The sequence below is a fragment of the Papio anubis genome, chromosome 7 (assembly GCF_008728515.1).
Source record: "Papio anubis isolate 15944 chromosome 7, Panubis1.0, whole genome shotgun sequence".
Lineage (NCBI taxonomy): Eukaryota > Metazoa > Chordata > Mammalia > Primates > Cercopithecidae > Papio > Papio anubis.
The window spans coordinates 1,154,879-1,176,700 of NC_044982.1; the positions used below are offsets into that span (position 1 = coordinate 1,154,879).

At 59.2% G+C, this 21,822-nt stretch overlaps 1 protein-coding gene across 11 annotated transcripts in view; it reads right to left on the bottom strand.

Moving 5' to 3' along the window:
• The window catches only part of MTA1 (metastasis associated 1), a 51,651-nt gene that overhangs the window by 13,740 nt on the left and 16,089 nt on the right, over positions 1-21,822 (bottom strand). For 7 of the 11 annotated variants that reach the window (XR_002523581.2, XR_002523580.2, XM_009212402.4 and 4 more), the window contains exons 2-7: positions 18,035-18,102; positions 11,575-11,668; positions 6,557-6,607; positions 5,780-5,906; positions 5,640-5,703; positions 2,375-2,492 (exon numbers count right to left, since the gene is read on the bottom strand). Coding sequence is in view for 9 of the 11 variants with exons in the window: in XM_009212402.4 (XP_009210666.1) it covers positions 2,375-2,492; positions 5,640-5,703; positions 5,780-5,906; positions 6,557-6,607; positions 11,575-11,668; positions 18,035-18,102 (522 nt within the window). In the remaining 2 variants the exon portion in view is untranslated. The remainder of the gene's footprint in view (positions 1-2,374; positions 2,493-5,639; positions 5,704-5,779; positions 5,907-6,556; positions 6,608-11,574; positions 11,669-18,034; positions 18,103-21,822) is intronic. The other 4 variants (XM_021941667.2, XM_021941665.2, XM_021941664.2 and 1 more) reach the window with 1 other exon arrangement.

Sequence of the window (21,822 nt, forward strand, 5' to 3'; positions counted from 1 at the left end):
CACGCCAGGACCCACAGGTCTCTCCAGCACAGAGGCCCCTCCTCCCCCAGGCTCAGACCCACAGGCCCCAGCCAGAGGCCTCCCCACTGGTGACCCACAGGCCCAGCACAGAGGCCTCCCCAAGCTCAGACCCACAGGCCGGGCCCCAGCGCAGCGGCCTCCCCACGCTCAGAGGCCTCCCCACACTCAGACCCACAGGCCGGGCCCCAGCACAGAGGCCTCCCCACGCCAGACCCACAGGCCGGGCCCCAGCACAGAGGCCTCCCCACGCTCAGACCCACAGGCCGGGCCCCCAGCACAGCTGCCTCCACACTCAGGACTCCACAGGCTGGCCCCAGCAGCGGCCTCCCCACGCTCAGACCCACAAGCCCCAGCACAGAGGCCACCCCACGCTCAGACCCACACCAGCGGCCTCTCCACACTCAGACCCACAGGCCCCAGTACAGCGGCCTCCCCACACTCAGACCCACAGGCCCCAGTACAGAGGCCTCTCCACACTCAGACCCACAGGCCTCAGCACAGCAGCCTCCCCACGCTGACCCAGGCCTCAACGTGCCCTGTGTGCCTGGAGAGAGGGGGGGTCTGTCCCCGACTGCCCAGCACCTCCCAGAGCTTGCAAAGCAGCAGGCCCACTACATTGCTAGCCCAGTGCTAGAGCCCGCAGGTGCCTGGGGAAGGTGGCACCGGTGCATCTTATGGACAACCAAGAACACGAAACAGCCCCAGCTACTCGGAAGGCTGAGGCTCGAGGATCGCTGGAGCCCAGGACTTCAGGTCCAGCCTGGGAAACACAGCAAGACCCACTCTCAAAGCAAACCAAAAGAGGAAAATCACCAAACACCTCGATCACAACTACAAGAAGCAGGGATGCGAGTCCCTGCCGACCCTCAGGACAGAGCCCTGCGTCTTGAGGGCAGCCTCACAGCCTTGCCCAGCGGGGACAGGGTTGAGAAGGTGACAGTGAGCCTCAGGACTTCCCACCAGGGCTGCTGAAGCACCCGGCGGAGGGAGGAGGCCGCCTGCGTCTGGAGTGCATGCTGCGTCAGAGCTCCATGGCCCTATCAGACCTCAAGGGTGGGGCACCCACAGGCAACACAAGAAACGCAGGCAGATTTACACAGAAGAAAATTTCTGGAGACAAAAGAACTTTAAAAAACTAATGAGAGGGGCGCGGTGGCTCAAGCCTGTAATCCCAGCACTTTGGGAGGCCGAGACGGGCGGATCACGAGGTCAGGAAATCCAGACCATCCTGGCTAACACGGTGAAACCCCATCTCTACTTAAAAAAAAAAAAACAAAACACTAGCCGGGCAAGGTGGCGGGCGCCTGTAGTCCCAGCTACTCGGGAGGCTGAGGCAGGAGAATGGCGTGAACCCGGGAGGCGGAGCTTGCAGTGAGCCGAGATCGCGCCACTGCACTCCAGCCTGGGCGACAGAGCGAGACTCTGTCTCAAAAAAAAAAAAAAAAAAAGTAACAAGGCCAGATGCAGTGGCTCACACATGTAATCCCAGCACTTTGGGAGGCCAAGGCAGGTAGATCACTTGAGGTCACGAGTTTGAGACCAACCTGGGCAACATGGTGAAACCCTGCCTCTACTAAAAATACAAAAAAATTAGCGGGGTGTGGTGGTGCGTGCCTGTAGTTCCAGCTACCCGGGAGGCGGAGGTGGGGGGATCATCTGAGTCTGGGAGGTTGAAGCTGCAGTGAGCTATGATCGCACCACTGCACTCCAGCCTGGGCAACAGAGCTAGACCTTGTCCAAAAAAAAAAAAAGTAGTGAAAAACAACCGCCAAGGTCAGACTCGGTGGCTCATGTCTGTAATCCCAGCACCTTGGGAGGCCTGAGGTCAAGAGTTCAAGACCATCCCGGCCAACATGGTGAACCCCTGTCTCTACTAAAAATAAAAAAATTAGCCGGGTGTGATGGCAGTGCCTGTAATCCCAGCTACTCAGGCGGCTGAGGCAGGAGAATCGCTTGAACCTAGGAGGTGGAAGTTGCAGTGAGCTGAGATCACCCCACTGCACTCCAGCCTGGGCAACAGAGCGAGACTCCATCTGAAAAAAAAGAAAAAGAAAAACTACTGCCACAAGGAAACCAGGTCTCACTGTGCAGGGACAACTGACCACCACGTCCTGCCTGAGGGTCTGGGGCTTCCCCAGAACCACACCACCACCAGCAGTGGGTGGGGGAAGGCTCCGGGACACCAGCCCACACACACCACCCGTGTGGACAGAGCCCAGGCCTGCACCTGCTGCCCCCAGTCACACAGGAGTTACTGACACGGCGGCCGTGTCCCAGCCTCCTCTTGCCCAGTGTGTCAGCCGGCAGGGCAGGACGGGACGCAGCACGCCATGCCCAGGGCGGCCCACCCTACCTTCTTTTAACAAGTCGGTGATGTCTGCCTGGTACCGGTTTCCTACTCGAATCTCTCCTTTATCTGCCAGCAGGGTCTTCTGCTGTGGGTCGTAGACTAGAGAATAGAAGAAGAAATCCTGGAAAACACCACAGGAGACAGAGAGGCGTTAGCACGGCTGGGCTGCCGGGAGGGTCAGAGAGGTACCAGCACGGCCAGACTGCTGGGACGGTCTTGCCCAGAGCTCCTGCAGGGTGACACAGGTGCCGGAGGGAGGGCACAGGAGCCCCCACAGCTCCCGGCCATGCCCGGGAGGAGCCTACAGCGGGGCCTCGAGGGTCACCGGGGGATGCACCTGCCCCATGACCCTGCCCGGAGGAGACATGCTGAGGGTCAGCAGGGGCGGGGCCTCTGAGCAGCTACAGGGGCGGGGCCAGGCTCCACAAGCCCTTACCAAGGCCGGGTAGATACGACTGCAGCCCAAAAACCATGACTTATTTGCCTTTTTTTTCTTTTTTTGAGGCAGAGTTTCGCTCTTGTTGCCCAGGCTAGAGTGCGACGGCGCGATCTCGGCTCACTGCAACTTCCGCGTTCTGGGTTCAAGCAATTCTCCTGCCTCAGCCTTCCAAGTAGCTGGGATTACAGGCACCCGCCACACACTCGGTTAATGTTTTGTATTTTCAGTAGAAACACGGTTTCACCATGTTGGTCAGGCTGGTCTCAAACTCCTGAGCTCAGGTGATCCACCTGCCTCGGCCTCCCAAAGTGCTGGGATTACAGGCGTGAGCCACTGTGCCGGGCTCCCTCTCACCTATTCTGAAAGCTACTCTGCGTTTTTTCTTTCAAGAGCTACCTTTAAAGTCCAGCATGACACCTGTTCCATGTGTGACCATGAGCCATGCTGCAGCAGGGCCTTCATCCTCTTGAACTGACACGACTATCCAGAGGCCAGCTGCCAGGCTCAGCCTCAGCTGCTACTCTGCCTGGATTATTTTTATTTTTATTTTTTGGAGACAAGGTCTTGTTCTGTCACCCAAGCTGGAGTACAGTGGTGCGATCTTGACTCACTGCAGCCGCCACCTCTTGACTCAAGCAATCCTCCCACCTCAGCCTCCTGAGTAGCTGGGACAACAGTAAGTGTGCACCACCACGCCTGGCTAATTTTTTTTACTTTTGTAGAGTTGAGGTCTCACTATGATGCCCAGGCTGCTCTGGAACTCCTGAGCTCAAGTGATTCCCCTGGCCTTGGGCTCCCAAAGTGCTGGGATTATAGGCATGAGCCACTGCGCCCGGCCTATTTCTTTAAATTAATAAACACACATGGTTTCTATTTGGTGCCGGACTGCTCCACCGGCCAGGGCCTGGGTGTGTCTGTGACCGCTGTGTGATGTTCCTGCTTATCTGTGATGTGAGTCCGTGTTCGTCAGGACTTCATCAGTGAGGGTTATTTGAGGCGAGGCAGGGGCACAATCCCCCAGGGCTCAGTGGCGCAAGCTTCTGCCGGGTGCTACGTGTACTCACCCTGAGCCTGTTACATTAAATTCCCACGTTGGGGCTGTTCAGAAACCCCAGGTAAGAAAAAAGAGGTAAGTGGCCGGGCGCAGAGGCTCACGCCTGTAATCCCAGCACTGTGGGAGGGATTACACCTGAGGCGGGATGATCACCCGAGGTCAGTTCGAGACCAGCCTGGTTAACGTGGTGAAACCCCGTTTCTACTAAAAATTAGCCAGACGTGGTGACGCACGCCTGTCATCCCAGCTACTCGTGAGGCTGAGGCAGGAGAATCGCCTGAACCCAGGAGGCTGAGGTTGCAGTGGGCCAAGATCGCACCATTGCACTCCAGCCTGGGCAACAAGAGCGAAACTCTGTCTCAATAAAAAAGAAAGAAAGTGAAGGCGGGGCAAGGCTGCATCGTGCAGCAGGAGGGTTTCGGGGTGCCTGAGCAGCCTGCTTTGTCCCCTCGTGAGCGTCAACCCGGCCGTTTCTAGGGCTGATGCGGTGCATACAGGCTTGTCACTGCACCTGCTGCTTCCTCACAGGCCTTTCTTGCTAACACACATTTTCTGCGTCCCCAGAGGCATTTCTGCAGCCTCACCCTCTCTGTGTGGCTCTGTCAGTAAGGGCACTCCTCCTTCCTGAGCAGGGCCTTCACGGCGACCCACAGCCTCTGCTCATGCCCAGCAGGTTGCGGCTCAGCCTTCTGGGAAGCTGGTCTGGCAGCCTGAGAGGGTTCGAGCCCAGCCCATGCTCCAGGCATGTGTCACAACCCCGGGCCGAGCCCTGCCTGCTCTTCTCTGCCTGCTCATGACTCTGAGCTAAGGCCTGGGGCACGACCACAGCCCGAGCTGAGCCACTTCATGCCTGTTTCCAGGCTGTGTGGTGGGAATGGGGACTGGGGCCACAGGGGTAGTACAGGACTGAGCTTGGGACACACCGTGGCCATCCTGGATCCTTCAGAGCCCACGCCAGAGCGCCGATGGCCACGGCAGAGATGAGCCCCCCTAGGACAGGGAGGGTAGGGCTTCATCCAGCAACCTGCATCTGGGCTGGCTGGACACACTGGGGGTGTTCAGGCCACAAGACTCCAGCCAGGTGGCAGCAGAGCCTGTGAGAGGCCAAGCCCCAGGCCTGGAGATGGGCCTGCCCCTTGGGCAGGTGTGCCCTGCAACTATGACAGGCACTCCAGGGAACCAACACGCTCCAGACGTTTTTGGCCCCACGTGGCCTCGGAAACCCAACCCTCCCGTTAGCTGCATCTCACAGCAGCCTCAGTGCCACCGCTTTCCGTCAGGCGACACTGCTCCCCAAGTAGGTATGGCACTGTCTAGAGACATTTTTTGGTTGTCACACCTTGGGGGATGCTATATGGCAGGTAACACAGTATAATCACAGGTGACCCCCAAGGTGGGCCTACCAGGACTCTGCCCACTGCCCAGGAGGGACCAGCCAAGACTCCTACAAAGACCCAGGTGGCCCCTGCCCCCATATGCCTCAGCCACATCCTCCCCAGGGGGACCTCCCCTCGCTGGTTGTCTGGGAGGCAGTGGCAAGAGGAAAAAGCCCTGTGCTCCTGGCCCACAACTCTGGATGCGTAGGGTAGGGGCAGCTGCACACTAGGACACCCGGAAGTGGCTGTCAGGACGCAATCCCCGCTTCCCTCCAGAACAGCCTGCGCCTAGAGGGAGGAGGGAAAATCGTCCCCGCTGCCCAGGCCAGCAGAGGTCACGGGTGGAGGAAACAGTGGCCTGGGACTGGCTGCAGCAGACCAGGCCAGGCTGGGCCTCACCTCCCGCTCCAGGTAGGACTTGAGCGATTCGGTCTCGTTGAGCAGGGTGACGCTGCACTTGCCCCTGGAAAAGAAGGACGGGCAGGCTGGAAGGGCGAGGACAGCCCGAGGGGCCCAGGGCGGGAGCTGCTGGGGGCTACCTGATGTGCGTGGCGGGCAGGGACTCCAGCTGCCGGGAGAGGAACAGCTCCCGATGCCGCAGCTGGTGCTTTAGTTTCTCGGGCAGGTCCACCATTTCCGGATTCTCCATTTCCTCTTCTATTTCCCCTGAAGGACAAGGAGCCCCTGTCAGCACCAAGGCAGACGCACGCTGCCAGACCAAAGCCCACCCCACCGGCCCCACCCGGCGCCAGCACGCAGGAGGCCCCGTCCTGGCAGGTGCGCGTCCTCCTGCTGCTGGACACTGTCCCGCTGCCCCACCCCATGGCGGCCCAGCAACTCCTTGGCAGGTACCCCTGCAGACACTCTGGTGCCCATGTGCCCTTTAAGTCCAGGCACCCTGAAGGCCCAGATTCCCCAGGGCATGAAGATGGAAGGAGGAGGGAGAACAAGGTCTGGGCCAGCCCCAGAAGCAGCAGACAAAAGAGCAAAAGGAGCAGGGGAGCCGGCGGCTGCCAAGTGCCCAGGCAAGGAGGGCGAGGGGCAGCTGCCCTCTGTCCCTCCCCATCTCATGACCAGACAGCCCCACACAGCCCACCACAGACCTCCCACACCAGCAGGTCACCCTCAGGCCGGGGCTGCACCAAGTCTGGGCTGTGGGCCGGACACAAGGGAGGGCCCCTCCTCAGCTGGGCCGGCCGGGCGCAGGGTGCAGGCATGCAGGCGGCCCGCCCAAACTCTGTCCCTCAGCGGCGCTGCCGCCCCCAGCCCAGGGACACAGACAGGAGGACGCCCTCCTTGCGGAGGCCGGCTCTTACCTTCCTCGCCGTTGTCCGCCCCCGGTCCGGCCTTATAGCAGACTGACAGGGCTATATAACAGACAGACAGCACCCGGCAGCACGGTCAGCGCAGAGCAGCGGCCTGCTCCCTGCCCAGGGCCCGGACCGAGGGCTGTGCCACCAGGGGGCAGGGCAGAACGGGGGCCACAGGCCTCCCGGTGGGGTGTGAAGACCACCCGGTTGAAGATCATCTGGGCCTCAACGTCCCCCCACTTCGGCCGCCACCCACCCAGTGCCAAGCCTCTTTGGGAAGAGCCCAGACAAGCCTGGCTGTGGAGGGCCCCTGTCCAGCGACCACCCCGGCTCTCACTCCATTGCGGCTTCCCAGAACAGGCTGTCCAGAAGAGGCCGAGGCCGGCCGTGGGCCAGCAGCATGGGCATTCCTGCCCTGTGCTAGGAACCCAAGTAGGGTTCTTATAACACCCAAAATGGGGGTGTGCGGTGGTGCTCCCCACCGTCCCCTCGCACACCCAGCACCGGCCGCCAGTGGGCCACTCATCCCGCTCAGCGTCCTGCCGGCTCTCTGAGCCCGAGGTCCCCAGACCGGACCACAGCCAGCCGGGTTGCTCGCTCTCTGCGGCCCCCTTGTGGTGCCTGCAGGAAGTCCTGGCTCCTTTGGGCACTCCCAGATTGAGGCTGGGAGCAGCCATGCTGGGCCTGTTCTGAGCAGGCCCTATCTGGGCCTCAGAAGCCTGGGGTGTCTGCCTGCTGAGCCTCACCTCCCACCGGTCCATAGAACAGGGCAGGGCTGACCAGGATAGCCCCAGTCCCAGCATCCCAGGCCAACACACCTCACTCGCTCCCACTCCTGGGGCCCCACAAGCAAACTGCACCCGAACTCAGAAATCCCCAGGGCCCAGAGGCCCACACACCATCCCAGACCAGAGGCTGGCGTTCGTTCACACCCGCCCTATGCCAGGCCCCGTCAGCGCACCGACCCAGCCTGCAGAGAAGCCCACAGCGACTCCGAGACTCCCATCTCACCAGTGCCCCGATCAGCAGAACAGGGCTGCGGGGTGCAGCCTGTCGGAGATGTGGGCGAAGTAGGCCTGCAGCTCCTCAGGAGGCCAACAGGCAGAAACACCCAGGCGGGAGGCGGGGCTGGCCAGTGCACCCTGCACCGCCCACACTCTGAACCCTCCCTCGGACCCTGGATACACCCCGAAGCATGAGGCCTAGGGAATGGCAGCCCCAGGCTCAGGACGAGGCCCAGGCTGTGCCCTCACACCCACTCTAGGCTGTGGTCTCCAGGGCCCCCACACCTGCTCTGGGGGGCTCTGAGGAGGGACGTTCCCCTCTCCCTGTCGTTCTGTCTGTAAAAGGCTTCACGCTCACAGCCTGCCGGGGTGAGGTCTTCTCTGCCGCAGGGGCCGCGGTGCAGCCTGGCCGGTGTCTACCCTCCACCCTGAGGCCTGCACTGTGGGCTGGATGCCCCAGCAGCGACTGGGTGGAGGCAGTGACGTGGAAGAGCCAGAGGCCTCCCGGAGTGTCCTCACACCTGTCCCTGGGATCAGCTGGGGCCTCACCCGGGCTGCCATGAGCTCACAGAGCGAGCAGGAGAAACGCACAGATGTACACAACCCCGGGGATGTGGGCCCTGCAGAATCACCGCAAGGCCCAGTCACCAGGCAAGAGTGGGGCTGCGCTCCGAGCCCCTGGACCAGCAGCAGACCCGTCACCCATGATGCCTGCTCCCTGCAGCTGGGCTGTCAGTTCACAGGAACGCCCTGCAGAGGGGCCGCCATGCAGCTTTCCAGGGAGCACCGTCCAAAGGGGCTGGGCTGGGCACCTGGGGGGGCACTGCTGCTCTCTGCCCAGTCCCACCAGCCCCGATGAGGCCCTTCTGGAAAACCCACCCTCTGATACCTCTAATCACATTATGTCTGGAGTCCCCTTCTGGGACCCTCCTAGCAAAAGGCCATCTTCTGGGGTGTCTGAGAGCAGAACCTCAGGAAAGGGGGACACCGTACCCTAAAAAACCACTGTCTGGGCACTCTCAGACAGGGACACTCCCAGGTGCCAGAGGTTGGGGGCAGGGATCGCCTGGGCCAGCCATAAACATGCCCAACTCAACGGTGGCACCTGAGCCCGCACAGACCCCAGCGGGGCCACCTGCGACCCACTTAGCCTGGGCACTGCTTCTCCAGTGCCAGCCCGCTCCCCACCACTGGCACCTGGCATGGCCAGCTCAGCCAGGCACTGCTTTTCTCTGGCAGCCAACCCGCTCAGCCTGTTCCTTCCGGTTTCCTTCCATTCCCTTCCATTCCCTTCCACCATTCCATTCCTCCACCCCTCCTTCCTTCCTTCCATTTCTTCCTCCAGCCCTCCATGAACTCTTCTCCCGGCTCCATTCCATTCCTAATTTCTTCATCCAGCCGCTCCCCTACTGCTCCATGGCCCGGCTCAGCCTGGGCCACTCTTCCTCCCATGACCCACTCAGACTTTCATATCAGCTCCAGCCCTCAGCCTGAACTGTATCACCATTACTTCACTCCCTTCCTCCTTCCTGCCACCACCTCCACCCTTCTCCTTCCGCCGCTCCTTCCTCCACCACCTGCTTCCACTCCACTTCCTCCACTCCTTCCATTTCTCCATGCTCCCTTTCTCCACCTTCCCTTCCTGAACTCACTACTTCTCCATCCAGCCCCGCTCAACCTAGGCTTTCCTTCTCAGCCTACTCAGCCTAGGCACTACTTCTCAGTACCAGCCAGCTCCCCACCACTGCTTCTCAGCCATGGCACAACCTAGGCACTGCTTCTCCATGTCCCTCCCCACTGCTTCCTCTGGCCAGCCACTCAGCTGGACCACTGCTTCTCCAAGCCAGCCAGCTTCCCAGCTGGGCACTGCTTCTCCAGCCAGCCTGCTCAGCCTGGGCACTGCTTCTCCAGCTCAGCCCGGCCTGGTGCACAAGCTTCCATCCAGCTAGTCCATTTCCATTTTCCTCCATTCATTTTCCTCCATCCTTCCCTTCCATCCACTGTTTCAGCCTGGGCACTATCCATCCTGTCCACTGCTTTCTCCGGCTTCCCTCTCCTTCATTTCAACCATCCATTTCATTTCCTCCATCCTCCAATACTCCCCACCACTGCTTCTCCAGCTGTGCAACTCAGCCTGGGCACTGCTTCATCAGCCAGCCATTCAGCCTAGGGCACTATGCATCAATGACTCCCCTACCACTCTTCTCCAATGGCTCACCATAGCTTCTCCAAGCATGGGAAGCCCATCACAAACTTCTCCAGCGCCAGCCCGCTCCCCTACCACTGCTTCTCCAGCGCCGGCCCGCTCCCCACCACTGCTTCTCCAGCGCCGGCCCGCTCCCCACCACTGCTTCTCCAGCGCCGGCCCGCTCCCCACCACTGCTTCTCCCACTCCCTGCAGAGTTGACACAGGTCAGTCCCCGACACCAAGAACCACCAGCCGTGCTGCTGGCTGGCGTCCAGCACCTGCAGGGCCAAGGGCCGCACCAAACGCCCCTCCAGAATGTGCAGCCTGTGGACTTTCAACATCCCCAGCTCTCTTCCTTGGTGCCTGGAGCGCGCACCAGTGGAGTACACAGGCTTTGAGGTCAGAGGTCAAGGGTCACCATGCCCCACCTTGAAGGCTCCCCTCCTCTGAGCAGAGAGCTAGGAGGTTCCTGTTCCTCACGAAGCCAGAGGAAGCCCATGGTCAACTGGCAGCTCCCTTTGGGCCACCACAGGCCCCACAGCCCGGTGTCCAGAGTGGACCCAGGGGCCCAGCCCAGCTGCACTGCCCCAGGGCAGCTCACGTCCGCATCCACTGGGTGCCGAGGAAAGGCTGCAGCTGTCCAGTGGGCAAGGCAGTGGGGTTAAGGGACCCTTCCTTCCACGAGCACTGCCCTGGCGGACTCCCAGCAAAGGCTCAGGAACAAGACACTGGTGGCAGGATGGTCTGTCCTGCCCCTAAGCCCCTCCCAGGGCAGGGGGAGGTTGCCTGGGCTGGCTTCCTGCCCTCACCCACAGCACTGGGACAGGGGCAGAAGATGTCAGGGTCCTCCCACCTGACCCACTGCCAATCACAGTCCCTGGACCTCACCCCATTAGGGGTCATAGGAGGCTATAGGTGGGACCTTGGCCCACCCCAGCAACACAGGTACTCGGGCAGTCACATGCCTCACCTACTGGGAAATGTCACCCTACAGACCACAGCCTCAGCCTGGGCTCAAATCCCACCTCAGCTGATGTATCAGAGCGGAAGCCAATAACAGCCCTCGCGCCTGCCCCCACCGACATGAGAGGCCTCAGTGGGGGCACCACAGTGTCTGGTGCAGGTGGGCCCAGCCCGGCAGGCCCTGTGTCAGTAGCGTGTGGAGGGCGTGGGGGTGCCTCTGGCTCCTGGCTCTGAAGTCGACGTCCCCCGGTGCGGGGGACTCCATCACCTGTGAGTACCTGTTCCCAGGGGAGGAGCTGGGCCCCCAAGGCTGAGGGCATTCCCATGCAGCCAGTGGCTTCCTCCCACACACTGTGCTGGCCACAGCAGCCCCTTCCAGCCAGTTTACTGAATTTGAGTTTGAATTGTAAAGAATAAGGAGAGGACTGCTTTCCTGAAAGCACTACTCAGAATGCCAACAGAAGCCTCTTCACAAAATTAAAAGGCGAGAGACAGTGGCAGGTGTGGGCAGCAGGGTCCCACCAGCCTGAAAAGTCTCCAGAAGTCATCATAAAAGAAAAAAAGAAGCCTCAACCAATGATGCCCACACCCAGCCACACCCCGTGACAAGCTCACAGAGGATGCCAGTGAGAGGCACACCGCTCCAGAGGGGCCTGTGAGGAGTTCATTCGCCCAGCCCCCGAGGAAACGGAGCCAGGACACCCCCACCCACCGTGGAAGGGAGAGAAAGAGAGGCCAGAGCGAGTTGGGCAGAGGGTGGCCCCACGAGGCCAGGACCCCGAGGATGGACCCTAGGGAAGAAGGACCCCGCCAGCCCTCCCCGGCGGACCCTCCCGCCAGGCGGCCACCCCGGGGAAGGCCGGACTCACTTGCGTGCTTGTCGGCCAGGGCGATGAGGGTGCTGGAGATGTCCCGCCTCCGGTAGAAGCACACCACCTTGGCCTCCACGTTCCCATTGGCCGTCTGTAACAGCAAGGCAGGGGCGTCTGAGAAACGCGACCAAACCCGGGCTGCACAGCTCCCAGGAGGGGCTCCAAGGCCGGCCCCTGCCGTCCCAGGACTGCGGGTGTCACCACACTACCCCTCAGGACTCCAGGAGGGCACTTCACAAATGGAGCAAATCCTGCAGCTCTGGACGCCATGGGTCTATCCCGGGGGAGAAGGTGGGCGTGCGCACCCAACTTCAACCTGTGTCTCCATCCTCCCTCCCTTCCAGAGCCCAGTGTACCACCTGAGAACACCAGGGTCCCAATGAGGAAAAGGCCCCGCCACACTGGACAGGATCTCAGTCAGCTCCCGGGAGCCCACGCCCTGCTATCCCAGTCCCTCTTGGGTGGGCTGTGCAGCAGCCACAGCCCGAGCAGCCGATGCAGCGTGGACCCCCGTGTGGGACCAGCCCTCCCATCACCCTCCTGGAGCAGCCACAGGCGCCCCCACCTGGCCTGGCTGACTGCTGTAAAACGCCCCCGCAGAGGAAGGTATGTTTTTGGAACGAGCTTTTATAACATCTTTGTGACCTCAAGAATTGTGCTGTGATTCTAACCACGGTACAAGTGCCTCATGGACCACCATTCATAACTTTTTTTTTTTTTGAGATGGGGTCTCACTCTGTCACCCAGGCTGGAGTGCAGTGGCGCGATCTTGGCTCACTGCAACCTCCGCCTCCTGGGTTCAAGGGATTCTCCTGCCTCAGCCTCCCGAGTAGCTGAGATTACAAGCATGAGCCACCACGTCCAGCTAATTTTTGTATTTTTAGTAGAGACGGGATTTTGCCATGTTGGCCAGGCTGTCTGGAACCCCTGACCTCAAGCAATCTGCCTGCCTTGGCCCCACAAAGTGCTGGGATTACAGGTGTGCCACAGCGCCCAGTCTCACATAACTTTTCAATTTTTTGAGATAGGGTCTCACTCTGCTGCCCAGACTAGAGTGCAGCGGTGTGATTTCAGGTCACTGCAGCCTCCACCTCCTGGGACTACAATCCAATTACACCATGCCAGGCTTTTTTTTTTTTTTTTTTTTGAGACGGAGTCTCGCTCTGTCGCTCAGGCTGGAGTGCAGTGGTACAATCTTGGCTCACTGCAAGCTCCGCCTCCCGGGTTCACACCATTCTCCTGCCTCAGCCTCCTGAAGTACCAGGGACTACAGGTGCCCGCCACCGGACCTGGCTAATTTTTGTATTTTAGATAGAGATGGGGTTTTACCATGTTGGCCAGGATGGTCTCGATCTCCTGACCTCATGATCCACCCACTTCGGCCTCCCAGTGTGCTGGGATTACAGCATCTGGTTAATTTTTTAAAAACATTTTGTAGAGACGAGGTTTCACCATGTTGCCCAGGCTGGTCTCGATCTCCTGGGAGTGAACCACCGCACCCAGCCCATTTATAGCATTAAACCAAATTAACTCTAAGAGAAGTGGCCAGGCACTTTTCTCGCCACTGCACTCCAGTCTGGACAACAGAGTGAGACTCCGTCTCAAAAAAAATAAAAATTAAAAAAATAACCAGATGCAGTGGTGCGCGCCTGTAGTCCCAGCTACTTGGGAAGCTGAGGTGAGAGGGTCACTTGAGCCCGGGAGGTCAAGGATGCAGTGAGTTGAGATTGTGCCACTGCACTCTAGCCTGAGCAAGACCTTGTTTCAAAAAAACAACAAAAAGGAAGAATAAAGAGAAAAGTGCTCATCTGCTCTGCACGGCCTGCCCGGAAGCAGGGCGTTCTCGACGGTGGAATTCCTCTGCTTGGGACGTTCATCTCCTCTCCCCTTCGGATCTGCATCTGCTCACTACAGTGGTGTGAACCCAGGACCGCCATGCTCTGCTTCAAGTCACAATCCAGCGTGGCCTGACCCCTCCTGCAGGTCACGCTGTCCCTACTCTGGCCGCTGGGTTCTCGCTCTATTGGCTCCTGTGTCCCTGACATACTCCACCACAGGTTACATCCACATTTCATCACAGTGACACACTCAGACCATCCAATGTCACATAGCAAGCCATGAAGACTGCAAGGACACACAACCGCAGCCGCCCCATCTGGGCAGCCGGGACCGTGGGGCCAGGCTCTTCCGCAGTCAGGTTCCCACCAGCTCGGAGCCTCAGGCCAGGCCTCCCTTCCCACACATGCACCCCACTCTCCAGGATCACTGTGTGGATTCAGTCACGCTCGGGGTCTGGTCTGTTGCGCTGTGTTCCTGCACACAGTGGACTCAGTCACACTCGGGGTCTGTTCTGTTCTGTCGTGTTCCTGCACACAGTGGATTCAGTCACACTTGGGGTCTGTTCTGTTCTGTCGTGTTCCTGCACACGGTGGATTCAGTCACGCTCGGGGTCTGTTCTGAGGCACTCCTGCACACACAGGTAAAGGTGGTGAGGCCGCACTAGGCCATTCTTTCTTTTCTTCCTTTGAACAGCTTTGCTTCCCGAGGTTAACAATCGTCTCGTTTTCTCCACTTGCCTAGTTTTTCATGGAATCATCGCTGATTCTTCCCTAAAGTGCTCGGCAGCAGAGCTCCTGAAGGGAAAGGGCTCAATCAGGGCACCCGGGAGACCTCTCCCAGAGCTGGCGTCCACCCTGCTTGCTACCCGCACCGGGCGGGAGGAAGGTGCGCCTTCCTCGTGGTGGAAAGGCGTGGAGGGGTGTACTCCGAGGCCTCAGTCGGGAAACCTCACTCATCTGCCTTCCGGGAGATGGGGCTTGGCTGGGCCTGGAGCCTCCACACCCGAACGTGGCTGCCGAAAGGCAAAGTGGGGTTTGACTCCAGGCCTTTGTATGTGACCCGCTTTTCCTCTAAACGCATTTCTTCTCCCATGTTCTAACAGTTTAAATACACCTTGAAGGGGCCCCTCTTTATTTCTGTGTTCACTCCTTCTTCTCTGCTATTAACTGGACATTGGACCAATGGACTGATTGTCTGATTTTTTTTCTCTCCTAGTTTCTTTGTTTTTGCCCCATCTTCTGGGTGGTAACCTCAACTTTATCACCTGGTCCTTTCATTCCACTTGTTACTTCTCCTAACCCAAGTGTCAAGAGCTTTCCTCTCATCTGACCACATCCCAGGATGGATCCCTTCCCTTTCTCTGAGAACATTCATGGCCTTTGTTTTGCTTTAGTTTCCTTCTGTTCTCTGCACTGGCCCTTCCTCTGAGTTCCATTTTTTTCTTTTTTTGTTTTTTTTGAGACGGAGTCTGGCTCGGTCGCCCAGGCTTAGAGTGCAGTGGCCGGATCTCAGCTCACTGCAAGCGCTGCCTCCCGGGTTCACGCCATTCTCCTGCCTCAGTCTCCCGAGTAGCTGGGACTACAGGCGCCGCCACCGCGCCCGGCTAGTTTTGTATATTTTTAGTAGATGGAGTTTCACCGAGTTAGCCAGGCTGGTCTCGATTTCCTGACCCCGAGGTCCGCCCGCCTCGGCCTCCCTGTGCTGGGGTTACCGGCTGAGCCCCGGCGCCCAGCCTCCCCGTGCTGGGATTACCGGCTGAGGCCCCGTGCCTGGCCCTGAGTTCCTGACCCCGCGGTCCGCCCGCCTCAGCCTCCCTGTGCTGGGGTTACCGGCTGAGCCCCGTGCCCGGCCCTCAGTTCCATTTTCACGTTGCCGACTGATCTTCATGTCAAAAGCCCTCCCCAACCATCTCGTGACTTTTGGTCACCAGGAGCCTCCCAGGTGCTGGACAGCTCACTGCATGTGCTGCACCCACGGGCGCTGGGGTAGCGGGCATCCTGCTGGGTCCCCGATGCCAGCAGCTGGGTCTGTGGGCTTTAGAAGTCTGGCCGCTGGGGTCCTGGGAACCAAGGAGGCAAGAGGGGCACGGGGGCCCACCAGGGGACAGCCCATGAGCCAGGTGACCCCCACTTGCAGCCCCCGCGTGAACCGTGCTGGCCTGGGCCTAGTGCCCCAAATCTGGGTCCTCTGAGTCCACTGCTCCAGCCCAGGGAAGGGTTCTGCAGGTTCACCTGACCCCCAGACGGGTCTTCCACCTGTCTTCCGCACTGCCAGCCGCACATCAGCATGGTTCCTGTTCTCCCGACCCTGACCCGGGCCAGGGCCGGGGTCTCTCAGGTTGCCCAATCCGGCTGGCTGCCTTCTGAGCTGCGCCCACACCTCCCAGTGGCGCCTCCTCTCCCACCTTCCTTGCCCTGTGGGTGCAGAGCTCCAGCACCCCTTTCTTGTTATTTGAGGGGGCGTTCAGGCCAGAGAACAGAGGGGAGGTCTGCACTCAACCAGCTGCGCCCACCTGGAAGCCCCGCCTGGAGCTCCTTGGTGTGGAGGGCACTGGCCACGCTGTGTCGCAGGCCCACGGGTTCCTTTCCACATGGTGAGCGTCTGGGTCGGTTGCCCTGCCTGAACTGCCTGAGACAGTAGTCATGCCCCTCACAGGCTGGTGTCCTACCCAGAGACAGACAAGTGTCCAGGCCATGTGGCCCTGGCCCTGAGGAGGAGGGAGTGCTAGGACGAAGGGGACAGCTCTGAGCGTGCGCAATGCTACATCTGTACCTGAACATCGCCAAAGGGCCGGAAGCCAGCCCCCACCTGCACACGCCTGCAGTCTACTGTCTGCACGTGGAAGCCAGAAGCGGCACGAGGGAACCTTCCCGACAGTGGCACCTCTCAGCAGTGGCACCTCCCAGCAGTGGCACCTCCCAGCAGTGGCACTCGGCCAGGCGCCCATGGAGGCACTGCAGCCTCCCGCCCCAGGCTGCCTGCCAGCTGGCTGTGTGGAGCCAGCAGCGCCGTCTGCCAGCCGCCCCTCCACTACACGGACCAGGAGGGACCCAGGGCCTCCCCGAGCCACGGTTCAACTCAGCTGAGGAACCTCCCTCCGCACCTCAGTTTCCCTACAGTCCCCATGCTGTGATGTGTAAGGTGCAGCCCCACAATCGGGAGGCCCAGCCACAGCAGCAGCAACCGTTCCAGCCCCGCACTCGGGAGGCTCAGTTCACAGCAGCAGCACCCGTTCCAGCCGTACCCAGAGCCCAAGTGGCCTTGCTCTGCAGGCGGGCAGGCCCTGCCCAGCAGGGGCAGTGAGACGGACTCAGAGGACACCTGGATCATTGCCCGTGCCTCCAACAAACAGGCCTGCCCCTCAGACCTCCCAGGAAGCTGCAAGGGAGCAAACGTCACACCCCACGCTCCTCAGCCCCAGGTGGTGGCAGATGCCACAGGGAATGGCCCTTGACAAGCACAGCCAGGGAAGCCCAGAGCCCAGCATGGCTACGTCAGAGGTGGCGTGCTAACCTTCCCCACCCTGTCCCCTCTGATTCCAAGAATCCCACATCACCGCTGCCACCAAGCCTGATGTCCAGGAAGGCAGCTTCTCACAGGTAAGCCTGCAGCATGCAGCACGGAACACCAAGGGCCTGGGTGCCCCAGGCCTGTGGAGTGGGCGGGGCTCCTAGAAGGCAGCCATCAGGCCACTGGCTCCAGGGGTTCGGGGGCTCGGGAGCCCTGCAGGCAGGCACAGAGAGGTCTATGAAGCACCGAGCAGCTCACCCCACTCTCTGCTGGAACCATGTGTCCACTGGTGGGGACGACCTGCCTTCCCTCAACACCCTTAGAAAGTCTCCAACCAGGAGGAGAAGGGAGGCTGGGGTACCCACCCACCATACCTGAGGACAGCGAGAAGGCTCCCAGGGTGTGCGGGTGCCCTGCACCTCCACAGCCATCTGCAGCTCTGTCTCCCAAGCTGACGGGACGGAGGCTGTGCCAAGGCGGTGGAGGCCGGGAGTGGCTGGGGCTGAGGGGCCCATGTGTCACCACCCCCCAGGAAGGATCTGGTGCTGCCAGGCTCAATGCATGGGCACAACCACGTCCCCGATCAAACAAGCATCTGCCAAGGACTCATGGCAGACACGAACCAGGTGGGAGCAAGGGCTGCCTGAGTGACCAGGGAGGGTGCCTCCAGCCACGCAGACACCTCAGGGGTCAGGGCAGAGCTCACAGCCCTGCAGGGCTGGCTGCTGGGAGCTGGGCAGGGCAGGGGCACCGAGTGTGGCTTCCTGCAGCCTTTGGTTGGTTTCAGAATCATGCCATTCTGCTCAGGCTCCCCAGGGGACGCTGGCATCTTCAGGGGACCCAGCGCCCACAGACCAAGTGTGGAGTGGGCAGGCAGCTCAGGGCAGCCGTGCTGGGTCCTGCAGGAGGCCAGCAGGCCCCTCACTCAGTTTCTCCAAGAGGGGGCCAGGGTGCAGGTGACAGTGGACGGAGTCACTGAAGGGCCTGCACAGTGGCCAGTCCAAGGTCAGCCCCAAAAGGGGGCCACCCACACTGGCCACCCACAGGGCAGGAGCTGGTGTAGCCCCCACCCACTACCCCCTGCAGCCACACCAGGGCCACCCAGTACCTTGTTGAGCTCCTCAATCCTCCGGATCAGGTATGGGTTGCTGGAGGAGTTCTCGAAGTAGACGTAGTCTGCAAACAGCAACAGACAGAGCAGAGGGTCACCTGTGGTACCAAAGGCCAGACCCAGGCCCACGTCCCGCTGCCCAGAGACCCGGGGCTCAGGTGGGGCAGTGTCACCACCCCCACCTCTGCTCTCTCAGGCAAGGAACAAACAGAGGAAGCGAAGCCCCCACACCATCAGGGAGGGGTGGCTGCAACCAGAATGGACTGACAGGCTGGGTCAGGGCCAGGGAGATGCACCAGGAGGGGCCATTCCCAGCAGGAGCCAGCAGCCCCCATCCTGGATCCTCACAGACGCCAGCCGCCCCCAAAGGCTCAGGCCCTTCTTGGGGAAGCTGTGGGGGCCAGGTGGCAGCTTCCCAGGCGAAGCCCAGCTCCAGCACTGCCCAGACCCTGCCGGGAGCCCCGGGACACCTTCCCACTGGCAGCAGCCAGCCTGGATGCTACACCCTCAGAGCCACATGGCCGCCACCACCCTGCCCACAGCGGTCCCCATCTTTCCCTCCAAAACACAGCAGCGACTACACAGAGAACACAGCTGGGGCTTCCTGGGCCCAGGCAGGCTCAGAAATGGGGCAGAGTTGCTCCAGGAATGACAGGGTCACCCTCACTAGAGCTCAGAGACAGCAACAGGCAGCAGGCACTGGGAGTGCCCCGAGACCGGCCATCAGGTGAGTACAACACTTCCCTCAGCGACGACACCATGGGGCCCTCCAGCCTTCTCACCAGCTCCACACGCAGAGAGCCACTGAATCTTCCAGAGCCCAGAGGCTTACTCTGGAAGGCCCAGGGAAGTCCAGGCTGGTGGTGCTGACACCCCGATGCTCCAGGCCTCCTGGGGCCGCTGCAGGGGCTCAGCTTGGGAGGCAGCGAGGCCACGTCCTCATGAACCAGCACCACGAGTACCCTCGCCAGCCCACCCTGCACCAGCTCTGCAGGGAGGACTGAGCAGGAGGCCTGTCTCAGCTGGAATCACCCCAGAGGCCCACACAGGCCTGGGATTCAGCAACATGCAGCAAGACCAGCACCAAAAAAGCCCAGCCTATCTGTCCACATGGAGGCCAAACCTGTGCTGCGAGGACCCTGTGGAGGGGCCTGGAGAGTATCTCCCTCCTGCTGCTGGCACACACCTGCAGGCTCATGCCCGTGAGGACACACCCGTGAGGACGCACCTGCAGGCACACACCCGTGAGGACACACCTGTGGGTGCCCACCTGCGAGGATGCACCTGTGTGGGCACCCATGTGCAAAGTCACGCCTGTGCGTGTAGCTTCTGAGCCCCACGTGCTGCCTGAGTAAACCAGCTCATCAGATGAGGCCACGCCCACGCAGAGCTCCACCGGACAATGGGCTAGGAGCATGGAGAGTCCAGAGGGACACAGCCTTGGTGCCCGGGCACACGCACAGCAGTGAGCGCTCCCTGCAGAAAAGCCTGCAGAAGTGGCAGGAGGCCTGCAAATCTGTGTCAGGGTTACAGTGTTCTGAATGCAGGATGTGGCCATGCTTGGGCAATGCTGTGAAAACTCTAGAATTAACTGAATCACATACTCAGAATTGTGATTTCTTTCTCTCTCTTTTTTTCTATTTTGAGACAGAGTCTGCTTTCTCTGCTCCCAGGCTGAGTGCAATGGCCTGGATCTTTGGCTCACTTGCAGCCCGCCTCCCAGGTTCACGCTTCATTCTCCTGCCTCTCAGCCTCCCAAGTAGCTGGGACTACAGGCACAGCCACCACGCCCGGCTAGTTTTTATATTTTTAGTAGAGACGCTGTTTCACCGTGTTAGCCAGGGATGGCTTTGATCTCCTGACCTCATGATTCGCCTCACTGCCTCCCAAAGTGCTGGGATTATAGGCGTGGAGCCACCGTGTCTCGCTAAAATTGGTGGATTTCATCACATGTAGATACCTCAAATTTTTCAAAAAAAGGTCTCAAATCAATGGTCTAACTTTTTCACTCCAAGAAACCAGATAAATAAATTAAATCCAAACAATGCACCAACTTTAAACTGGGGAAATGTCCCTTAAGTGAGGAAAGACAGACAAGGTGGGTCCACCCACTTGATGGAAGACCCTTGGCCGGGCCAGGAGTGAAGCCCCGGCATCACAGGGCCTGCAGCACCTGAAGGTCCACTCCCGGGAGGTGGCGGGCACGACGGCTGGGCGTGCAGCTGGGCTTACCTACAGTGCTGCTGGCGCAGGTAAAACCAAGGCGGAAGATGGAAGAACATGGTAAATTTCAAACTGTTCTGTATCACATCATGGCATAAACGACATGAATGGACTTCAAAATTATGAACGTACACGAAAAGGAATTGTACTGAATGTGTAAATTATGCTTTTAATAAATGGACAAATAAAGCAAGGCGGCAGGAAATGATAGAGTAAAAACAATGCAAACAAAAAATAGTAGAGGGGAAAATACTAAAAGCAACCAAAAGTTGGTGGTTAGAGACGAGTTTCGCCTAGCAACAGGTTGGAGGTAATGGCGGATTCAGCCCACTGTAAACTTGCGCCCTGGGTTCATGGATCTTCTGCTCATCCTCCTGGGTAGTTAGGATTATTAGGAGCCCACCACCACGGCCCTAAAGCATCTTTGTATTTTATAGAGGCCAGGTTTCACCATGTTGGCCAGGCTGGTCTCAAACTCCACCTCAGGTGATCCACCTGCCTCAGTCTCCCAAAGTGCTGGGATTGTAGGCATGAGCCACCACACCCAGCTCACAAGCTGGTTATTAACAAGATCAATAACTGAAATCTATAGCAAGACTGACAAAGAAACAAAAGAGAGAAGCCACAAGTAACCAACATCAGGAACGACAGATGGGACATCACTGCAGATCCTACTGACACAAGAAGGGGTATAAGGAATATTATGGAGGACTTTATGCCAGAGAATTTGACAACTTAAATGGAATGAACCAATTGCTTGAAAGATATAAACACCAGCCGGGCACGGGTGGTCAAGCCTGTAATCCCAGCACTTTGGGAGGCCGAGGCGGTGGATCACTTAGGTCAGGAGATCGAGACCATCCGGCTAACATGGTGAAACCCCGCCTCTACTAAAAATACAAAAACTAGCCGGTGAGGTGGCGGGACATTGCAGTCCCAGCTACCGGAGGCTGAGGCGGAGAACATGGAACCCAGGAGGCTGAGCTTGCAGTGAGTCGCAGATCGCTACCACCGCACTCCAGCCTGGGCGACACAGCCAGACTACCTCAAAAAAAAAAAAAAAAAAAAAAAAGAAAGATATAAACACCAAAGCTCATTCAAGAAGAAACAGGTAACCCTATTCACACTACAGAAATACAACAACAAAAACCCTAGGCCCAGATGGCTTCATTGGTGAAGTCTATCAAACATTTAAGGAAAAATTAACACCAATTCTACGCAACTCTTCCAGAAAACAGAAAAGGACAGTGTGGACACCATTCCCCGATACCAAAACCAAAGACACACAAGGAATCAGGAGGATCACTTGAGTCCAGGAGTTTCAGACCCCATCTCTTAAAACAAATGATTTTTGATTAGGCAGGTGTGGTAGCATGTGCCTGTAGTCCCAGCTGCTTGGGGGCTAAAGCGGAAGGATCGCTTAAGCCCAGGAGTTTGGGGCTGCAGTGAGCCATGATGGTACCACTCACTCAAGTCTGGGTGACAGAGTGAGACCCCATCTCTAAATATAACTTAAATTTTTTAAAAAATTGAAAAATCAGCGTAGCTCATCATATTCACAG